Source organism: Schistosoma mansoni, chromosome 2, assembly GCF_000237925.1.
Source record: "Schistosoma mansoni strain Puerto Rico chromosome 2, complete genome".
In the NCBI taxonomy this organism is placed as follows: domain Eukaryota; kingdom Metazoa; phylum Platyhelminthes; class Trematoda; order Strigeidida; family Schistosomatidae; genus Schistosoma; species Schistosoma mansoni.
Window position 1 is genome coordinate 18,700,347 of NC_031496.1, and position 25,141 is coordinate 18,725,487.

Sequence of the window (25,141 nt, forward strand, 5' to 3'; positions counted from 1 at the left end):
GCTCATTTTGTGTATTTTCATGCTACACTTTAGAAAAGGGGAGAAATAATTAACGTGACATAGTTGTGTATTTAATCATATATTGACACTCAGGATCCTTAATGGAAAAAAATTGAAGGCTTGGTGGTCAAATACATTTGATACACAGCTGATAAATCGATTGAGGAAAGAGACAATTGATAACATTTGTCCAGGGTGTTTATACCGGACATACAGAAATTCGAATTACTTAAAACATTGGTTCGTATAGTCATTGAATGTCTATTTTTATGTCTGTTTATCACTAGCTGTCTATCGGTCTAACAAGTCTTTACTTAACATCAATGTCTGTCTGTACAAATAACCAGATGTACAAAACACACTTGGTGCATAATGTGACTGTCCTACTAAATGTGCATAAAAAGTAAGCATGATAACAGATGGTGAACAAGAGGGGAGGATGTTATTCAGAGAAAGCAGTAAACCTAACAATCGATGGACAGACAGAAATGTTATTCCCAAAAACACATATATTCTTATAAATTAATATTAATCACTACACCTAAAACGTAGTTTTCTAAAGCAGCAACAACAACAAATATTGCAGAAGCAAAAATCGTGGAAGACCTTTGCTTTTAGCAATCTTTCGTGGATTATTTCATAGAACTTTCGAATATCTTGTTTCATAATCAGTAATACTCTTATAATAACAAAAAATTATAATAAGTAGTATCTTTATTGGAATTCGTGAAACCAGAACATTTCGTCTTCTTAGAAGATTTACTTAACAATTGGTAAACACTTAGAAGAAAAAAATATTTCGTAGAAAGCAATTAGTAATATTGTTATTGCTTTCCTATGAATATACTATTCCCTTATTCTATACCAATCCCATTGCTTTCAAATTTTTATGATCATATCATGTCACAACAGAATGTTAACAATGAATCATCACCATATTCTTCTACACCCTCTGCATCATCACCATCACCATCATCATCGGCAATGCTAGCGGCCAATTCAACAACTTTACCACGTTCATATAACTTAGCTATGGAGATTTTACATACATTAGCTGCACGACAATACAATCAACATTTGTTAGCATCTGATCAAAAAAATTCAATAAACAGTGAAATTTCACAAAAATTACCATTTGAATCGTTACCATTGAACTTACAAAATTTATCACTTTATTTATTAAATATGACTAATTCTTCATTGAACTCCATTCAAATGAATAATAACAATAGTAGTAACGATTTTTCAAATCATATTCAATCTACATTGAATAATGATTGGAATAAATGTAATGAAACATCACCTACTACATGTCGTCAATCTAGAACAACTATGAATACAATCGATGATGCATTATACATATCAAAAGATAATAATAATCTTTTAAATGCTTACGAAAGATTAGCTGCATGGTCTTCTACACTTTCTAATGCATCACCATGTGCTATTGCAGCATTTCAGAATGCTTTAGCTCAATTAACACTAATGGGTTTATCATCTTTGTCAACGGCGACAACAACATCAACAACAGTAACTAGTACAAATACTGTAGACTCATCAAATTTATTAGTAGATAAAATATCACATTTAAATGAATCTGTAAATTCAGTGTTAAATTTATCTAATGACGAAGTGAATAATCATTATTGTAAAAATCATAACTGTGATATACCATTATCCACATCGAATTCAACTGTAATAAATCAAGCAACTATGTAAGTTTTTCTTTACTTGTGAATGCAAACGGATTGTATTTTGTAGCAAATGTATAAGAATTTCCTATAAATCGGTGTATTTTATAAATTATTCATATATAATTCGTTGCATGAAGCTTTATTTATGGATTTATATCATTTTCAGTACCATTGACAAATTGAGGAACATCGGCAAGTGGTTTGCTTCTATCATAGTGATTTTACAGCTCTGTTCATCCTTGACCACGCAATAATGGAGGTCTTGACATCAGAGTCATGCGAATATGTCCTAGCCTTCAAACCAAGAAGTTTAAATCCAGCGATTCAGACTCTCAAGCATATTCTTGTCTAGCTAATTCTAATTAATGCGCTTATTTTTTGTTATCAAAGAATTAAATTATTATTCCATCTCAAAGACAAGAAGTAACACAAATATATTCAGACACTTTTACTTCGACTTATTGTCTTACTATCTAGTTCAGTCGGATAATTTCTGTAGTTATCATCAGTTACTGTAGAAAAAATAACAAAAAAAATTCATAAGTAGTCTGATATTTATCTATTGTTAACAGAGTTTCCAGTGTGTTATTGTGAATATACTCATAATCAAGACAAAAAATCTAAAACTCACTTCAAACGTACAATTAGTCAGTATAGCTTATGCAGAATTTTACCGAAGCATATTTGTATACAATTTTTTCTTTAAAAAATGCCGAAATTTAACCTTGTAAAAAGTGACAAAAATCTCTCTGATAAGATTTAACATAACGGAAACATATACACACGCACCAAAATAAAAGTCACATTCCGCAACCATGATAATAGATAATTATTGGAAAAGCTCATCTGATGTTTAACTTTGATAAAGTTCTGGTTTTTGATATGTTTTATCGTAAAGTTAAGAAAATTACGACTCATAATAATAAATATTATTATTATTATTTAATAAATATGTTTATCCCATTACAAATATTAAATATAAGTTGTGTTTTAGTGTTTACAAAAAGTCGTTGCATTCCATTGCCTCTTTAAGGAATTCATTCGATGAATTCTGGCTGTAACATTACCTTTCAAACAAGTCCAATACATTAAATCTGTACCTGATGCATGAATTACATTATTTACTGTTGATATTATTATTCGTTAAATTAGTTATAGTAATTTTTAGTGGATAGTATGAAATAACCCAACTGAAAAGGAAATTTAGAACTGGTCGGTAACAGATTTTTAATTTATCACTCTTCAAGTATCCTAAAATGATGATTTATTTTAAATAGACTGACATGATTTATTAATTGTAAGTTATTATTGGTAATAATGAAACATTAGTTTCTTGATTTTGCAAGATATCTTTGTCTAACGCATTGGAATAATGTATTTGTATTTAAAGGCCTCTAATGAATAAAGTTTCCTAGTTGAACTGAATTTTCGTTATTAGTATAACTTCACTAAGATTAAACACTTACTTTATATTATATCAACAAGGAGAAGGTTTATCAGTAAATAAAATTTCTTTATACTCAATTTATCTAAAGTACAATAACTTGAGAAGTTTTAATCCAATCAATTAACTGTTTTGGGTCCTAGTTTATAGTTATCAAATAGGGCATACACCTAACTTACTATAAGAACTTTAGGTTTCACTACATATTTATTATTATTTATTTAAACACATAAATATTGGTACGAAGGGGGCACCAGATATATATGCGCCACACAAATCCCATTTGATTTGTGTGAGGGCTGTGATACTGCCCAGGTGCCCAAACTGAAGCAGATGGTTTTCTTAGGGGGCCACAACCGAGCCTTTGACCTAAAGGTCTGATCCACAAGGCAGTGGAGCATCGTAAGGAGATGCAGTTCCATGGTAGACGATGACCAACGATTGGTTCATACGCCATTTGTTCCCTCGAGATACTGGAGCCCATGTGCACCATTGGTTTTTAGTCAGGGTTTTCCAACTCCCCTAGGTGGACTTTCCGTGTCCACCGACCCGGTTAGAGTGCCGAACATTCGCTTTTCGCCCTCTCAATTTCGTAAACAACAGTAATGCCACAAGAAGGCAGTGAGTAGGACTTCCTTGGCAGAGACTATATACGCGTGGCCATGTGAGAGCATTTCGGGAGGTAGTGCGGACTCTCCCGACTCTCGGCCGAATCAGGGCATTTGGGGGCTCACTACATATATAAGTTCTATTAAATTGACTGAATTTAAGATTGAAATTGTTTCATAACGTTCTTCCTTCCTATACTATATCTTTATATACAACCTATCTTTTATATACTACCACCACTAAATTAACTATTTCTATGAATCCGGTGTTCATCTTGTTGTGCTAACGAGGTATGGCAACTTGGACCGATGCATATGTGTGCCTGGTCCTACGTTGTAGCTGACTGACTGACTGAATTTTTGATATACAGTTATAAGTTATTTGATTACTTCTTTAGAGAACAATTCACTTACTTCACTTACTTAACAGAAAATTAGTATTTCTAACCTACACTTGGCATGATTAAGATTGAAGTACATAAACTTATATTGGTTAAATGTACAAAATACTTTTTTAAATCTAGTTAATTGATTCATTCTGAAATTTTTTTATGTATTTATGATCTTCATGTTCATGAACTGCAAATCTTCTTTTATTGATTACTAACAAAAAAAGGTGAAAAAATTTGGTTGATGTCATAGATTTGTATAAATAATATGGCATGCACAACAAAAAAATAAAACATAATAATTAATTAACAATCTCTTGTGACATATACATATGTATTCCCCACGACATACAACCTCGCCGTGTATACACACACATCTAGTTATAACTTAATTCATATTTATTATTATTACGTCTAAACATGAAGAAAAGATTATTATTTCCATGAAATGAAGTTAAATTGAAGAATTAATAGTTTTATCATTTATGTATAAATGTCATAACATCTGCCTATTTACTTGTCTATCCTATTCATTTCATACCGTTGATTGTTATCAACTATTTGAAAACATTAAGCTCAAATAACATTATTTATTGTTAGTCACCTTTTTCAACAAAATTTCTGACCTTTATCTAAACAGGATGTGACAAGAAATTTTTTGCAAACATCTCAATCAGATTTTGTAATGGTAAAGTATTTTCATTGAGTATGTTTATTTCATTTGATATATAAGAGTAAACTTGTATAGATTTTCTCACATTCATTATATCTAGTAATTTGTAAAGTCGACATATATATATATATATATAGCCTCATGGAAGGGGTTGCCAAGACAACATGTATACACAGATAAATTTTGAACTTCACGTTTTTCTTTTAGACCTTTGTTTGCTACATTATGAATTAGTTTATTTTATTGAATTCACAAGACGATTATGGTCTATTATGACAAATGTGATTTAAAATAATTATTATGTGTCTGTATGACACATCTTTTCATTGAATAATCCTTTTTTTATGCATGGAAATAATGAAGTTCCATAATAAGTCAGAAAGTGAATCAATAGAGCAAGTAGTTATTACTTAATGATATGGAGTTTTGATGCATTTGTATATGATTCTACCTTTTTAACCTCCAGGTCATGAGTATGAAATTCTTTCCATGAGATTCTAGTTTAGAACCTGATTATTATACACTTTTTCTATATAATGTTTGTATGTTAGCCAAGCACATGAAATAACTATTGGTTACTGTGTCACATTTTCGGTTGAGCAAGATCGTTATAGTTTATAGAAAAAAAATATATACTAAAATATAAACCATTCAAGAAACGTAACAATTCATTTTCAATTAAATAAATATTATTGAACTATATTAGGAAGATGTTAAAATGTCTAACAAACTAATTCAAATGTACAAACAGTTATAGGCTACAAAAACGGTTATAGTGATGAATATAAAGCTTTTTTTGAAGTATATTTTATTCTAGTTGATACATCATGAAAGTGCTTTGAAATCTTGAAGAAATTAGTATATGCCGAATGATATAATCTCCTAGAAAATCTAGAAGACTGTTTTACAAGTGATCAATATGAATTGAGTACTCGTACGGTTTACCATGTAGTAACATTTAGTTAATAATTCTAAGTTTTTCTCGGTGAGATCAGATTCATTAGTTCAAAGATTACACCAAACTTACTTAAAAACATATGTCCTTTTAACTTCATTAGTAAAATTCGACATCTATATCCAACATTTTTCGGCGGCTTACTTGTGATATTGGTGAGAACCAAGAATCACCAGCTAGCTGCTTCCTCCCAATATGAAACTTCATGGAATTACTTACACAGGACCATAAAAGGAGCCGAATGCATGGCTTTCAATTCTCTCACCAACTACACAACCGTTAGATCAACGTATTGGCGTCCAGTGATCCTGCTGGCTAAAAAGAAACGGCTTTTTAGCACTCCATATTTTTCAATAGTATTTCAAATAAGGTCAATCTATGCTGAATACCATAGTTAAAAGATGAGGTCAACCTTTTTCTTTCACAATACCAAGTCGACAAGTTTGAAGAATTTAAAAGACGTTATTCTGTGTATCTATGTCACTTCTCTCTCTCTCTCTCTCTCTCTCTCTATATATATATATATATATATATATATATATATAGATAACTGGCCGACTAACCAGTCCTAAATACTTGTTGGAAATTAAACTTATGTTTCTTTTCTAGTGCAGTATATTTCCTAATAAATTAAGAGAAAAAACAATAATCAGAAAAACATAGTTAATAGTTTATCATTCCATTAAAAAGGTAGTAACAAACTTCATTACTTATTTGTTTTTGCAAAGAAAGATTGTAATGTTCGCACTGGTTAACATATTGATCTGTTATATACATATATATGTATTGATTACCAATATTTTTGATTATAGGAAAAAAGGCAAATAGAACGAACGAAAATGAATGTACAAATGTTTATGTGTTTTTTTTGAAATTTTACTGGGCGCCTTTAATATATATACATATATAGATATTTAATGCAAAAATGTACAAAGCATAATTTTATTACTAATGTCTATATAACTGTCTATCACTAACAGTCTTTCGTATTGGTGCTATTCCTATTAACAGAAGTAATAGTATTTTTATTTTACAGTGAAACAGAAATCAATTTTTCCATCCTCTTGTCTATCCTCTTTCAAAATAATGTACAATAATTTTAGTGTGTTTATCTGTGTGCATTTATATATTAGTATGTACATATCTTTTTATTATAGTTCTAAATCCCTTACTATACGATGTATGTAAATTGATATGTGCTAATGTATACAGTACATTGTGTACTATAATTACACACACTGTAACCTCTATACTTATATAACAAATAATGACAAATTGTATTATTATTAGTATTGTATCCTAGTCAATTATTTTCATCACTTCACCCAGATAAAAACAAAGTAAAAACTATTGATAAAAGCTTTTAATAAAATTAATGATAATTTTCTCCCCCCCCTTTCAATTAAGTTTATGATCATTTCATAAAGTACACATTGTTTTAAATAAGAACTTTCTTCTCATTAATATTTATTAAAACATGTTAGAGATTTAAGATTATTAATTTATTTAGCGAGACTATGATTTATGGACGAGCCAATTTAGTATAAGATAACAGGTCTCGGATTTCGGGACGAAATTCACTCATCCATTTGGCTAAATAGCGTTTGGCATTACAACTAATGTCAGTTCGTGATGAAAACCCTAAATCTAATTTCTAACCTTAACCATCAACTGTAAATCATAATTCTAACTCCTCACATTGGTTTATAACCTTCATTTGTTCCTAGTTATTAGGTGAACACTCTCAAGGTCACTCTAGCGTCACACAAAGGTCGTCCATAAATTAAAGTCTCACCATTTGTTTTTTCCCCAATAACGGTAACATTTTAAATTGTCATTTGGTGGAACAAATAAAATAACATAGTTTTTCTATTAATAATTATTATTAATATACCATTTACAACAATTGGATATTCTTATCGGTCGGTATATCTATGAGTGTGTTTTTGTGTGACTCGATACTAAGTGAAATTTGGATAATAACATTCATAATTAATTAATAACGAACATATAGGGTTGTTGGAAATTACAACAAATTTGGGGATAACTTTACACCACTTCAGGACTATACCTGAACACCCACTGATTACATTTATAGCAGAATAGGACCAACTACTTTAAAAGCTTACAAAGAGTACATTAGCATTTCACCGTTGGACATGACCGATAATAAACACTTGGAATTAATCATCATGTTAAAGTTCTCATGTGTGTATTAATTTTAAATATGATAAAAACTTATCTGAGCTCTTGATACGTTTCAAACGATAGTCTGTAAATTATCAGTATAGGACAGTGGAGATTGTTGAGTTTTTAATCGAGATCATAAACTGATGAATGTTAGACCACCATTGAAAATCTGGAAGCACTGAGCGGCCGTTTCATCTTAGTATGAATCTCCTCAGCAGTGCGCATCCACGATCCCGCCCCGCGAGATTCGAGCCAAGGACCTATCAGTCTCCATGGCCCCGCACGCGAGAGCTAATATATATCCATTCATGATATCAATCTTATCTCGACAGTCTCCACAACCTTATGCTGATAATTATTATGTGCTCACTAGTGACTGGATTCAAGATGGATTTTCTGGAATTCTAATGAGAAGTTGTGGCCAGTGGATTTCATCTGTACCTGTTGTGAGGCAGTTACTTACTGAAGACAATGGTGTACGGTCGCGCAACATAGTAGATTAGTTGAAGTTAGACATTAACACCGTTGGATGTCGTCTCAGTGATCTGGCGGTTAAGCATTCGCGCGCGAGACAGAAAGTCCTGGGTTCGAGTCCCACAAATGGGGCCGTGAATGTGCACTACTAAGGAACCCCATACTATAACAAAACAGTCTTCCATTGCTTCCAGATTATCAATGGTGGTCTAAAATTGATAAGTCCGTAAATTGTTAATTCGGTATACTTCCTACGTAAACTACAATATATGATTGTAATTATAATATTAAAAACATTAATGAATGTCTCATTCATTTAGGAGATTAACGTAAAATTCCGTAAATTTAAGACTTTTCTGATTATAAACTAACAATAGTTGAGGAGTCACCAGATGACTGTTTTGTAATGTAACTAGAACATCTGAAGGGCCTGATTTTGTTTCGATATGAAGTTGGGCACGTTTGTTCAAAAATAATAATGACTAGCTGTTTCTAAGATCTTGTTTTATTGTGTTTCCATGTATTTCTTACTACAAGTTCAAATGTTATCTGCACGTGTGATTACTGTGTCATTATGCAGCCATCCAAAAATTGATTCTTTGCAAAAAACATCAATCATATTATATATATATATATATAGACTGCTGTAAAAGAATGTGAACAACTACGCGGCCAAAAAATGCTAAGAGACTTTCATACCATTCTTAAAAATATAAATCTGTAAACTGTCTATTTATTCTAAACATATTTATAAATCACTCAGTCGAAGTAAGAGTTTTTATTCACCGAATTGAAGACCACTGAAATAAAAACCAACCATATTCGCATATAGCTTGCAAAGGAATTTCGTACATAATTGATAACTGAATTACCCCCCAATATTTTCTTTTAACATCACAATCAAAATTCTAGCACTAAATTAGTCAATTTTCTAGAAAACCCTTCCTTAAATGGATAATTCGGTAAATTAATTGTCTAGAAAATGTTTCTTTTTATTGATTATAATAGTATTTTGTACCTCCTTGTTTAAAATTTGATTATTCAATGTCTACACGTAGAAGTAATAAAATGTGCCATTTTCAAGTTCTGTCTTGTTTTTTTCTTTACATCATTTTGCTAGTGGTTAGTGAGTGTTAATTAGAACAGAATATCGTTAGTAGTATTGCCACTGATACTATGTGTAAGTAGGTGTGCATGTGTGCACATCTGTTCCAATATGTAAATAACATAAATGTATATTACAATAATGATTTACATTTTAGATAATCAAAATTATTGGAATCTTTCACAATGTTTAACTTGTCCAAGCTAGTACAAGATAATAACGACTAGTTGATACTCAATGTATATACATACCAATACATATATGTACATGTTTACCAGTCTGAAACTCAATTTTCAAAAAAGAAAAATGTTACTATTACCAAATCAATAAGTGACAACATGTTTTTCGACTGTGTCTCTTTTTTTTAATTTTCTTTAAATATCATATTATTGGATACAGACAATCTAAATTATTGGCACAACCGGAATCATATAATGGCCAGTTTGCATATATATATATATATATATATATATATATATATATATCTGGTGAATAGATTTAACATGCACTGGATTATACTTCAGTAATTAGTATGGATAACTCTTTTCAAGTTAAAGTAAACTGAAATTTACTCCAGTATTCCATGACAGCAATATTTTCAGTGAATGCCAGGAAATCATGTTTATGTGAAATAAGAAGTGGAACAATAATTTGATCATTTCTCAGTGAATCGATCTTTTAAACATTCAATCTTTTTTTGCATTAGATAACTATTTAGGTTAAATGATTGAATATTATTAACTGAGAACTAGGCTAACTAAAACACTAAAAGAAATCATTTCTTTACTCTATTAGAACCATTGGAAACTGATATTGTTTTCGAAATGTAATTTATGTTTATCAATTGCTGGAGTTGTGATTCTGCTTTAACGTTCAATGACCAATAGTTTTATAATTAAACATTTAACAGTCTAACGAAAATTTACAATTTTTCACATCTGAAAAATTATTGATGTTCTGGATTTCAATATGTCAGTCAATAGAATCTAAGCTTCAAAATAGTCGTATGCCAATGCTGAAATGGCATCTTCGCATTTTATAAATACCTTCATATTTACTACTAAAATTAGAGATGTACAAATAAAAAAATAAGAAAAAAACTGAACGTTGAGAAATATTCTTAAAAGTGTACTTATGACATGTTCACATAAAATTACCAGTTTCTTTTTTAAATATCTTTATGAACCATAAAGATAGAAAGTATAGTTTGGAAAGGATCTTGATATGTTAGTATAAACACATGTTCCTCATTCTATCTGGATGCAAATAATAATTTGTACTTATATAGGAAGAAATTTGTTATCTAACATGTAAGTTGCACAGAAAAAGCACGTTATCTGATTGGCAGTAAGAGTTAGTAGTGCTCTTAAGTAAACCTTGGGATAATCATGGGGTACAGTAGACATTCTCTCAGTTTGACCATACTACTGTCTATCTTCGGTTGACTAAAGTTTTATGAACACAACGTAATTATTTTCCTTTCAACTTTAAATCCTACTTTATTAAATTGTTGAACCCCCAGTGAATGTTCATAATTTCGCACAACTTATCAGGTTAACAAATATTTTATTCATGATGATACCATTTAGGAATTTGTGTTAAGCTGTTTTAAAAACATTGGATTATTATTTAATTTGGTTAGCAACCTGTGCTATTGAAGATACTGAGATAAAAACTGTGTCAAATGTCACTTACCTTGGTATAAGTTTTTCTTCTGATCTCTCACATTTTGGTTATATCCAGGCTACATTTCTTTGTTGTTACTGGGCATAGATCTTTACAACTTGTAACTTCTTATTCTTTATAAGGTGGTAATTGGAAGTAGTCGACAGGAAACCCTGAGCTTGGGTTTTGTGATATTTGGTACTCGTCAGAAAAGTATATCTGTAATCTGTAGGGGAGTGTTACTCCATAGCGGATTTAATTCTGTCACTTTACCGATAAAGTTCAATCAGCGCTAAAGAGGAGCTTGGTATGTACAACATTTTTCACCACTCAGTGATAAATCACTTGCAAATCCTTGTTTATTATTTGTTATCCTTTACTGTTCACCATTATTCTTTTCTGGACTTTCGAGAGAAGATTTTACTGTGTTATTAAGGTTATTAAGGTCTATGATGAATCGTTCGATGTGGTCATGAACATAAGTATGCATATAATTTTGAAATCTTGTAAACAACTCGCAACTGCTTCTTTATTTGAGATGCCAACTATCCACTCCATTCACATTTTCCTCCTTGTATATCTTACGGTAGAACTAGACGCAGCTACTCACGAATACATACACGCTGAGAAAATTGCGAGCCCCAGTGGTAAACTATCAAACACATATACAATGAGACAAACAAACTGTTAGGCCTAATCTAGCCAAAAACTTACACTCTTGAAAATGCAGTTTATTCACTTTTCTAAAGATTCATATTTTCTTATTATTATTTCATTTAATTTTGTGTAATTTTTTTGTTGTGACGTCTATAGAGAGTAAGAGAAGCTTGTTAAAATATTGCATACTAAGAATTCCATACTATATTAAAAATGTATTATTGAACAAAACAATTGTTACTGATACAGAAAACAAAATACCATAATATTGGTTTCATTGATTACATCATATGGCCATGGTTCCAATGACCTTTCTCACATCCATAAATCTTATTCTTAATTATTACATTTTTACATAAATCAGTTTTAATATTTAAAAAGAATCAAAAGTTTCACTGCATTTTCATTAAGTAGATTAAATGAAAACGATTCTAGTTACGAAGCTTAAACTTATTATCTGATTCTATAAATATCCTTATTCGATTATATGTAACAGGCCCTGAAGAGATGGATGGATATTGGGTCCGAGTTTCATAGTGGACACTAATCCAGGACAGTTAACATATTCAGTTGATGAGACACAGATGGGACGAAATTCGCCTTTTTGATTTAACTACTTGGCACAAATTTTTAAAATGATTACTAATAACTGAGCTCCGGGTGAAGTACAAAATATCCCATTCAAATATGTTATCTTTTACTTATATTTTTTCCTAATAATAATATAGTTCATTGCTTCGGTGGATAGCGTTGAAGATCATTCACAGCCAAACATATGGCATTATTCTTCATTCTTCTTCAAACATCGAGTATAATACCATTTCATAGTTTTATCTGTTCGAACTCATTTTTTTCCATTGAACTACACATTGTATATTTAGGCTTCCACTAGAATTAATGTTATTCTTTTTCTTTTATACCTCATTTTGTCATTAGCCTCTCTTGCTACTCTGATCTAACTTGTAGCAACTTGGATTGATAAATGATAATGTCGGATTGTATACTTACTTCGGTCAATTGTTTTGATTCCATTTTTAACCTGTAATAACTAGATGTACATATGAATAAAAAGACTACGCATAAAACAGATTAAATAGCACGTGGTTATGTGGTTTCATGACCTTTTTAAAATGAATGGAATTTAACAATTTATATTCGTTTTATTTTAAAATATTATAGATAAATAGCTTTAAAGGATTTCCATTTTATAAAGGTTAAATATGGATTGAATTAGGCGACCATAGATTGTCGTTTATTAGTGAAAATCATTACCTACACATTTTTGATGAATCGTTTAGTTAAAACCTGTAAAAAAAAATTGAAAAAGAGGAACGTGATTTTTCAAATATATTTTTCTAAGGTCATTAAGTAATCTAACTATTAGAACATTATTAGTTGATGGAACTGTGAAAACATGAAAATATTCAAACAGATATCATGTAAATCAATAAGAGTAATTATTATATTTTATGTCAAAGGAAACCCATATTGATCATTCTAAAAACGTGCATAGTTTTTACTTAGAAAAAAGTATTTATGTAAATAGAATTTTTAAGATAAGTTATGTTTCCTTGCAAATCAAGATATTCAATAATATTTCGACAATAACTAAGATTACTGAACGTGCTCAACATCTAATATCGTATAGAATCATTTTCATTAGTTTTATCACTAATCAATTAAATTATAAAGTCTAGTGAAAGAATATGAATTTGTGTGTATAAAAGTCATCATTTCGACACTGAGGTTCATACCGCTTCACTTTGTTTGAAAATCGTTTTTAAAATGCATGAATTTCTTGCTGGAATACGAAAATCTTCTAGTCGTTCAAAGATAAAAAAAGTTTTGTGTGTATAATGTTGCCTATGAACCAAAGTAAATTTATATTTTACGATAATGATCTAAAGTAGAAAGATGTATATTTTTTTCCAATATGTTATTTTCATTTCCGTTTGTCATAGATCATTATCTAACTTTAAAATTTCCTTAATTAACGTTTGGTATTTTCTCTCATATCACAATAATTTTCTATGTTATTAGTCTTCCGTATGTAAAACAAGTATAAGTACGCTGAGATGATGATGGTTAGCAGTGGATTCCAGGACACACGTACATCCAGCTGATAAGTCTCAATTAGGCGAAACGCGCATCCTAGATTCCATAGCTAGCCACCATCATTTCAGCTTATAATGCTTGTGATTGAAAGCAATATACAGGCAATTGCACATATGCCGATAAGAGACTGATCAATTGCAGTCCTAAACATCAATAGAAAGATTCAACCAACGAATACAAATATGAATTAAACTATAAATACAGTTGTACGGCTTCAGCAAATTACATTGCGGAAAAGTTACCTTGAATGATTTTATTTGGCCTCTTGATAAATCTTTCATCCTGATATTTCAATAAATATCAATAAATCATCATAATTTGAGGAAATTAAAAATGAATACTTCAAGAACTGTACAACCCAGAACCTGATATGTGTGCACCGGTTAATGTTATATATCACATTAGCATAGTGAGATAAAGTATTTAATATACGCTGCAGAGAAGGAGAAGAAGCAACACCAATAGTAACAGTAGTAGTAGTGTAGTGAACGAGAACACATGTGGAGACAACCAAATATATTATAACACAACATAACACAATATCTTGACAAAATCTGAAAACCATACAGTAATACTTCATTTGCAAAATATTCATCAATGGTCTCAGACTTCATTGTTCCTTCATTTCCATACCAATCATTCTCTGTTCTCGTTCTCTTCTCTTCGATTTACTCACCCTTCTTCCTCCAAGTATTCCACTTTCGATTGGTGATATATACTACTTATGTCTGTCGACATCCGTAGCATACATCACAGTAGTAGTAGTATCAGTAGAGACTAAATAACGACAAAACTTTCAAATCAAGCAATATGAAATTTGAAATTTTGTAATTATTTTAATCATATTTAATTTTTAAGACTTTTAACAGTAGTCATTACGTTCTTTAAAGACTTTCTATTTCACGTTACAAAGAGATTTATTTACTTAATTTCTGATTCCTTTAAATCTTTAATTATTACACGATTTAGTGTATTAATTTTGGATTTCGATAATTATCACTTCACTTGTCTATGTTTTCTATATTTAGCTTTAAATGACTCTAATCTTACTTAAATTCTTACTATCCATAACTATTACAAAATCCATCTTATTAGTATATGAACTCCATACATTTACTGTCTTATTCTGTTCATGATTTCAACTCACATCTTCAAATGTCGTAACACATGGCTAATTGCTAATGCACACACATTGGTTCATACCATTTATATAATTCAGTGTTATACTGTCATACGAATACTGTCATAAGGCATTGAATAGAAGATACGAAATGAAATGAATATATATTATTCTGTTTAAAGTGATATTTCGACGTTTATCTGATATATTTTGGTTCATAATTTTCTTATGAACGTTATGAGTAGTAAGGAACAATTTACATTAATCACATTTAGATTTGTAATAACTTTTCTAATAATTCAATACAAATTGAATATCAATGTATAGCGAATTATTGCTATTTGCATACTAGAAAATTTTTCACTATGCTTGTACCAGAAACAGGATTTTTCATTTTCAAATAAATACGACTTTGCATTATTAACGTAACCAAGTCTCAGACACCGATAACCTTTCAGTACGCATTGTTTTATGTTAAGAAAAAATTTAGTTTATCGTCTTTGTTCTAGAACAAATAACTTGTTCGGATTTTGGTTATTAGAATAATTTTTGACTTTCCTGATTCATTTGTTTCGGTAGAGAAACTTTGAAAATAAGATAAGAACAAACAAATGAACAATTAGTAGTACGGTAATCTTTATTCAATTAACAAAATATAGATCTAGTCGGTTTCACTGATATTTACATTTTTCAGATTAAATTCAAATTGTACAACTCTTTCGAAACACATAATAATATTCCATTAAAACATTTTAATGTTTATATTCACTTGTTGTTGTTTTACTTTCATCTTCCAATTGTTATATTGGACTGAAATTGATCAGTCTGTTTTTGGCATATGTGTATCCTATGCGGGTTCGAGTTTCAGAGTGAACATTAACTCTGAGATGCAGGTACATTCGGCTGACGAGTCCCAAATAGGACGAAACGCGTGTCCTGGATTCCACTGCTAGCCACTATCCATTTTTGCTTATCGTAATGTTCAGTTTGGATTAAAATGTAAACATTGAGAATGTTTTTCTATGAAAAATTTGCAACATATTGCTGACATCCATTCACTACGACTTATCTAATAACTAAGAATTATTTTCTTCTTTCTATGATATTTCAAACGGGAAATTTATTCCACAATAATAAAATGATCAAATTACAATGTCTTATTAAAATGAACTTCAATTTTGAGACTTACATATGAAAAGAGAAGAAATAAAAGACACCACAGGTTGTCCCAATGTAAGAAACTGATTATTAACTAAAGTGGTTAAAATGAGGTATTTAAACGAAAAAATACTTTTCTCAATTATATCATCATCAGTAATAGTTATATATATCAAAATCACAATTAGAAAGAATTATGCAATAATCATAATAATGGAACTGGAATATGCAATCAATCCTGATAAATTGAAACGACAAGCACAAACTATTATCGGTATGGGGATTTGTGGTGATTGTAGTATTTTAACAGTTGAATGCCTGTCGGTTGAAGATGGTTATTCACCTCGGAAAATGGATAAAGGGCTGCGCAAGATCATGGATCAATCGAAGTTAAACATTAACACCGTTGGGTCCGGCTCAGTAGTCTAGAGGTCAAGCGTTGTTGTGCAAGACCGAAGGTCCTGAGTTTGAGTCCCACTTGCGGGATTGTGTATGCGCACTGGTGAGGAGTCCCGTACCAGAATAAAACGGCCATCCAGTGCTTCTAGGTTTTTGATGGTAGTTCAGTTTAGATTGACTCGTAAATTCAACTGTTAAAATACAAATTAATAGACAGATGACGTAATATTCGTGATTATTCCTATTAATTTATTAATTTTGTTCCCTCTTGTTTAAATCTAGTTCACATGTTGAAATATTTACACTTATCACTAATTGATACATACGTCATTTTATTATTTATTTGTAAATTTTTTATTTCATTATGATTTATTTTGTGATCCATTTCATTAATATCGAAGATTTCTAATATTCTTTGATTGATCTATCTTTATTGAATATATATATATATATATATATATATATATATATTAGTGTTGAGTAGGGTCAATTCTGATGAAGATCTCGTTAAAACTATTATCTGAAATATTTCTTCTTAATATTATTACAATAAGAATTTTGATTATTTCAATCCAACTAACTAGGTCTTCTCTTCTTATTCTATTTCTCTTATCTGTCTATTTGTTTGTTTACCTAGTTAACCATCTCTTGGCAAATTTTGATGAGTTCTCATATTTTGAAATTCATTACTGAATAGCTGATTCACTATGGTAATAAATATCTATTGGATCTGTTGAAGAATAGTGAAAATTCATCAGATGTAATAGGCGGTTTCCAGAATAGCTAGTTTTGTTTTCTAATAACATTTTATCAAGAGAAAATCACAGACAACTATATATAATAATTCTTATTATGTTAGAAAATGAAATTTATGTTGAAAGCCCAACTAATTATTAAAACAATAACTAAATAAGTTACTAGAATGATGTGAAGAAATACATTCTTTACCGACTGACTAAAGCTGGAAAATTAATAAAAAAGTGGGAAATATTGAGCAAACATGTAGTATCTAATCATAACTGTTAACAGCATCCATCATAAACTTCACTGTGGATAGAATTCAAAAACGTTACCTTTCATGAATAGTAAAATTACATGGGAATCAACTAGTTATAACTTAATCGTACACGTCTTCTAACTTCAGTCACGTCACAACAAAGCAGGATTACCATTCAACTTCACTAATGGATAATAATTTTAATTTCCAACATAATAGGTCATTGAGACTGTTTAAAACTTCATGGAAGCAGGTTCAGCAGTTAGATGTTTACTAATTACAATGATCATTGACACGTTATTCTAATAAATTTATGTAAATTTATAAAGCTATGTATATATATATATATATGTAATAGTTTCTCAGCCTCAGTTGTAATCTCACCACACAGATAATTTACAAATATATCTATCTATCTAGCATACCTTAAATTCCTTTTCATTTATCTGATAACAAAAAATAATCTGGTGATGTAGTGAAATATTTTTCGAGAAAATGTTTTCACAATAATAATAATAGTGATACTGATCACAATGGTATAAACTAATCAAAATACTAGTATTTTATATTCAAAGTTATTTGGTATACATCCTAATGGAGTTATAGTGTCAACCAATCAGGATAAACTTTTTTCACAATTTTATAATTTTGAACTATCTGTTTATCTATAAATCTGTTTCTTATATATACATTTTTCCCCTTTACATATGTATAGCTCTGTAAGTTTGTATTGATGTGTAGAATAGATAATAAGGATGTTTTGGAAAAGAAGTGGGATTTATACTGTAAGATGGGAGAAATATTTGATTTGAATACAATTTTCTTGATATTATATTTTCCACTATATAGACCTCGTTTCAAGCTTCTGGAGTTATCTCCACCTGACTTTTATGAACATATCAGTGTAACTTCACTTAGTATTACTTGTTTGAATCTTCCGATTGATGCTTTAGGACTGCAACTGGTCAGCCTCTTATTGGCATATGTGCATAATGTGCGTATTGCCACGATATAGCCTTATTTCACAAGCATTTTACCAGCATCTTTGCTTACAATGCTTGTGAAATAAGGCTATATCGAGGCAATACGCACAGTATGCACAAATGCCAATAAGAGACTGGCCAGTTGCAATCCTAAAGCATCAATGGAAGATTCAAACAAACAATACTAAGTGAATTCAAACTTCACCCCATTGCGCAAGCAAGTGGCTATCAGGACTCAGTAGCTGAGTAGATAACGCGATGGCGTTTGAAGCGAAAGGTACTGGGTTTGAGTCTCAGAATGAACTTCAACTCTGAGATGCAGGTACATCCAGCTGACGAGTCCCAAGTAGGACGAAACGCGCGTCCTGGATTCCACTGCTAGCCACTATCCATCTTTGCATATCAGTGTAACGCTGCCAAATATGCAGGATGTTAAACACACATACATCGAAAGTGAAGAGTTGGAACGGAACCTCTCTCATTGAATGAACAGAAAACTTTTCGAAAATGATGGATGCAACTTACTTTAGTGAACATTGAAAACGTTGTGGGTGATCGTAACCGAAATCCGTTGAATCATCAATTTAAAACAAAAGAACTCACTTAAAGCCGTTAAGACTATTGCAGTTGGGCTGAAAAAACATGTAATTAGCCTTAACAAACAAAAGTTATTACTCTATGTCAAATAAAAAAACTGTACATTATATTCACTTAATCACATTATATAACATGAAAATCACTTTAGTGGTTCAAATATTAACTATTCAGTCAGAGAATAGCGAAAAGCTATATTTTTATTTTATTAAGGTTTCTCCAGCAATTTTAAGCCTACAATAGTTAAATTTTCAAAATCTAAATGGACTTGAACATAATTCAAGCCATATGAATTAAGTCCCATACTAGTTGGTGCAGTAAAACAATGGTTGTGTTATGTAACAGAAAATAGTGGGATTTAAATAAGAATAGAGTTTGTGATGATGTTGAATATAATATTTAGGAATGAATGTGTTGTTGAGTTGAACTTTGATAAATGACAAAAATATAACAACATGGACTAGTGAACAGATCAATTGTTAGGATCTATGGTTCAATAAGGTAAAACGTAAATAGTTATATTCTTAGGATAGAATGACTCAACAGTAGTGTCCTCCTTCTGAATATAACCTGAAATTTAAAGTTTGATACGTATAATTCTATTGAGATCGAGAAGGCCTGAATATGTTTGCTTACTAATCACCTTGAAGTAATTCAAGGAATCTCTGTAATTTCATATTTAATTTTGATGCCGAACAGTTGCAGTACTGATCATTCTTTTGTAATGTATAATTTTCGAAATGTTATCCTAAAGAATCAAAGTAGACTTTCAATTGTCTCAATTTAATTCCCTAACCTTTGAGACTTCTAACTTTGTTTGCATCGTTGAGGACAATGTCCTATACTAATGAATTAGTTTAATCGTTGGATAAATTGTATTTGAAGCAGCTTTCTAATCACAATCCACGAAGTATTAACACACTTGAGAAAGTGAAGAATTAAGGAAAGAGTTTCTCTGATAGGGTGTTTTCTTTTATTTCCATTTCTTTTTTACTTATTAAAGAATATTTATGAAAAACCTGCAGTAGTTCTCTCAGCTTGTCGTTGTAAAAGAGTTGCTATTTGTGAACAGTAATCGTTTTCAAACGATGATCGAACATCCTTTTGAAATTCATTTAAATGATTAAAAAAAAAAAAAAATTCCCCTGTTATACGGTGTGACACATGCTAAATGTTTTAGCATTTTATGCAAGCTATACACCGCTGAATTCCTGTCTAGGAGAAAGATAGATAAGTTTGCTTTGTAAAATAACCAACTGAATGACCTTGACATGATTTCATTTTGTCTTAGATTATTTTTTATTTACATAGATAGCCTTCTTGGTGGTTGATACATTTAACAGTTTTCCTTCTTAAAAGTATCTATTTCTTCTTGATGATTATGGTGAATAGATTTGGAAGAAAAAGAAACACATCGGTGAATAAATGAATAAAATGTGTGCAAAAACATATAATTATATAAGATATTAATTAAAAAGCATTATCACAGTATGAGTGTGGTAATTAATCAGCCAGCTTTGCATATTTCACCCCTAGAAAATAGTTAATAAAACTATTTCAATGATACAAAATATGAGGTGATCCGAGGAAATATTTTAGTACTGTATCCTTTCGTTTTTAAGAAAAATACCATGAATATGTTCGCAAATTGTTATTAAGAATTACTTATAAGAATACAAAATATTGCGAAATATCAAAGCGCGTCCCTTCGTCACAACAATTCATAAAATAGAATTATAGACATAGGAAAGAAAAGCATTAGTGAACATTTTTGCACATATATATAATCAAGGTATTTTAACTGAACTTGAATGACCACTTATATTGGCACTAATGGTGTATGAGTAAAGTGGTGTATGCTACTGTTTGTCACAGATATAAGCAGTATGTATCACCAATCGAAAGTGGAATGCTTAAAGGAAGAAGGGTGAGTAAATCGAAGAGAAGAGAACGAGAACAGAGAATGATTGGTATTGAAATGAAGGAACAATGAAGTCTGAGACAATTGATGAATATTTTGCAAATGAAGTATTACTGTATGGTTTTCAGATTTTGTCAAGATATTGTGTTATGTTGTGTTATAATATATTTGGTTGTCCCCACATCTGTTCTCATTCTTAAAATGGATTCGGTGGTTGGACTGATAATTCCTACTTACGAGACCAGTATCCAAACTTCGATTAAATACATATCAGAAGACATAACCAATAAATAGTTGACTATATATATATATATATATATATATATATATATATATATGCTTAATTGTTTTAAATATTTGTGTGATAGCTTAACTGTAATTTTTATACAATAAAGTTCTTAACAAGTATATATGAGATCAGATTGTTCCAAGTGTATTGCGCTAATGTTTATTACATAATCCTGATAATCTTCGTCTCCTCTTTACATTATTCATACTTACCAAAGGGACTAATGGCCTCGAATTTTTAAAAAATACTCTATTTGTAATACAATTAAACTGAATATTTATGATAATTTATTTTTAATCGTACTCAAAGTATTTTTATATGGTTTACAATGTTCTCTATCTTTTCATCCTCAATTCATCTGTTCATCTGTTTATAAATCAAGAATAATTAAGTAGTTTTGACATTGCAATTGACATTCAACTGTGAAGATAAACATTCAAGAAAAAGAGTTGAATGTTTAAAAACAATCCTACATCTTTTAGTTTCACTTTCATACCTTCGTTGAATGTTCAGGGTTTAAAGATCAGTAAAGTACTTGATTGATGAAAAAGGGACTTTGAATTCAACTGTTAGAATAATGTAATCAAATTAAACAACTATATATCTTTTTTTAAATTAACAATATTATTTGAATTTAAACAAAGTTTGTTTCATAACAATTGAACATAGTGTGTAGAAAGACAATCCAACATTATAACATTTTATGATACTAATCAGACTGTGAATACAGATAGTATATATTTGAATAAACATGAAATGATCTGCTGTAGGTGAGTATACGCTCTATAAGCAGGGAAAAGGTTTAGATTAAAGGATTATCGCTAATTAAACTTTTTGATTGATAGGAATACACTCATTTGGTTAAAGTGTTTTAATAATTAATCGTTAGCTTGTGGCCAACTCTACTGATAATTAAACAACGTTACCTATCATATCCTTACACATTCAGATAAAACAAGTTATGACAATTAAAGGTGAAAATTTACTTTAGTTAGTTTAAAAGAAAGAGATGTTAATTTGTCTGACAACTGACACTGTTTTTGTTAACTTTCATTACATTTACGACAGATTGATTGAAAGTCATTGTTTTATCCAGTAATTTTCAGCAAGTGTCCATAGACGAATGAGTTTATTTTATTTCTTATAAATTCTGTTAATTAGTTGATTTGTAAATGTTAGATCACATGTTACCGAAACCAAAAAGGTTAATTGGATACAATTATAAACAGCATAGTAAATCATCAATTTGAGCGCTTAGATACTGACTCCTTAATCACTTATTTCTCCTTAAACGTTTTCCTCTTTTGGAGCACTAAGTAGGAAATAGAAAGAAGGATAAATAGAAGTCTTAGTCCAAAAGTTAAATTATTCAAAGTGAGCAGCTTATTTATAGAACCGCATGTGATATTAAGATTCTAGAGATGTTCGGAAAACATACTGTTATTCGGCAAGGAACTTAGATCAGTGTCCAATAAGGATAAGGAATTCCCAAAGAGAGCTGACTGATAGGAGTATTTTTAGCACGTTTCCAACTTCTGGAGATGTTTCCTAGGAATGATTAAAGGACAAGAATGACCCATAACTATCCCATTCACCTAAAAACAACGCAAAGCCATTTCGGAAAAAATAAATCATAACTTCTTCATGTTGTGCAACTTATCAGTTTTGTTTGAATAGAAACAATAGGATTACAATGTGTTTACATTTTATGGCCCATGATTATCAAAAACATGATTTAATTTATTCCCTTCGAATTATATCGATAGCTAATCATTGTTCTGTATTTAAAGAGAATTTGAAATACTTAGATGGTAGTAAATGTAATGATTTATTTAAAACCAAAACTTGCAATAATTACAAACAAATATTTTTGTAGTTAATCACAAAACAGTAAATCTGAAAATGTTTTGCTAACTTTGATCTACTAATGAGTAGTCAAAGCCGCTTTATAAAATTATTATGTGACAGTGGTGTTTTCGTGTTTTAGTATGTTAGGATAACCGTTATCAAAATGTAGAGTATTTATTTACAATTGGAGAAGAAACCTGATTTAAAGTAATGCAAACCTTAACTAAATGTGGTTACTTCATCTCAAGGTACCTAAACTTGTGTAAATTTTAGTGATATTCTGATTGATTCTCAGTCTATTTCACACAATTATCAGATGATAAATACCAACTATTACATTCGATGTTAAATGCAAAATTAACGATGAAAATGGTAAAAATAAAAAAGTTTTACAATGAAAGTTAATCGTTATCTGAAAAAAGGTCAAAAATTCAATTTATGGACGGATTAATAAGATTTAGGAAAACAGGTCTTCGATTTTGGCAGAAAATTCATCCACACATTCGGTTAAAGAGCGTTTCGACATTTTAGCCGATGTCGGTTCGGGGTGAAAACCCTGAATCTATTTCTTAACCCTAACCATCAGTTGTAAATCATAATTCTTATTCTTCAAACAAGTTATTAACCCTCATTTAGCCCTTATAAGTAGAAGGACATTCTCAAGGCCACTTTAGATTCACTCAAAGGTCGTCCATAAATTATAGTCACACAGAAAAAAAAACCCATCTTTAACGACTCCCTTAATTGTTTTAACTAAATAATACTTCATTCTCACTTATCAATACTTAAACCGATATTTTCAGTTTTTGTTTTCATTGTATATTTAACAGTACTTATTGTAGAATCCCTTGATTCACTTGTATTATATAACTATGTTTTAACAATTTTAGGTATAAAAAATCGGAAGACGGTTCAAAAATAATTATTCGTCAAACTGCTGATGCAGATGAACACTTTTTCAAAGCATTACGAGGACTAAAAGTTGATGTTTCCGTAAGTGTTAAATTATCAATAAGGAATTCATAAGATTTTAAACAAATTTCATTGTTATGTATATCTAAAATGATTTGACTTTGACTTGGTATTTTTTGTTTGAATCTTCCGATTGATGCTTTAGGATTGCAACTGGTCAGTTTCTAATTGGTATATGTGCATACTGTGCGTATTGCCTCGATATAGCCTTAATTCACAAGCATTTTAAGCGGAGATGGATGGTGGCTAGCAGTGGAGTCCACCTCACGCCTCTGTTTGTAATGATGACTGTTGAGACGGATGATAATGGATATTAGATTTATCATGATGTAAATACGTATCAGAATCCTTCTATGTCAAGCTGTTTATCAAGTTCTGATTTGCGGAATGTGTTATACATGCTTGTGATTTTAAATGGTCTTCACAGATAATACGATCATTCTGTTTTTTTGAAGCAGAAGCACGAAATGCTGCTAGAGACTTTTCGAAATGCTCATCTACAGCTAATTCTGCAGCTGAACGTTTTTTATCTCCTTCATGTTTTTCTCCTACATTCAGAGGCCATTGTTGAATTTTTTCTTCTCCAAAATCAAATGACTGAATTGAAGTTGGAGTGGATAAAGAAACAGTTGGTGTATTATTGCATTTTTCAGAAATACTTGATTGTTTCTGTAGATTAGGTGATTTAAGGTTAGTCTGCTGAAACAAATATTGAAAAAGGTATTTATATAAGCAAATATCTATCAGATTTATTTTTAAAATATTTTCACATACTGACTAGTTTATACATATGATCAATAAAATTGCGTATTCATTGGATGAATTAATTTGTTTGAAAACTTTTCAAAAAGTGAATAATTAATACTGTTTGAAACTGGGAAATTTTTTCAT

General features: G+C 30.3%; 1 protein-coding gene across 1 annotated transcript in view; it reads left to right on the forward strand.

Moving 5' to 3' along the window:
- Nucleotides 1–978: 978 nt before the first annotated feature.
- Smp_123020 (putative protein serine/threonine kinase) overlaps nucleotides 979–25,141 on the forward strand; it is a gene marked incomplete at its 3' end in the record, with an annotated part of 28,481 nt that continues 4,318 nt past the window's right edge. Inside the window, exons 1-2 of the mRNA XM_018795967.1 lie at nucleotides 979–1,715; nucleotides 24,169–24,271. Coding sequence (XP_018650226.1) covers nucleotides 985–1,715; nucleotides 24,169–24,271 — 834 coding nt within the window. The 5' untranslated portion in view covers nucleotides 979–984. The remainder of the gene's footprint in view (nucleotides 1,716–24,168; nucleotides 24,272–25,141) is intronic.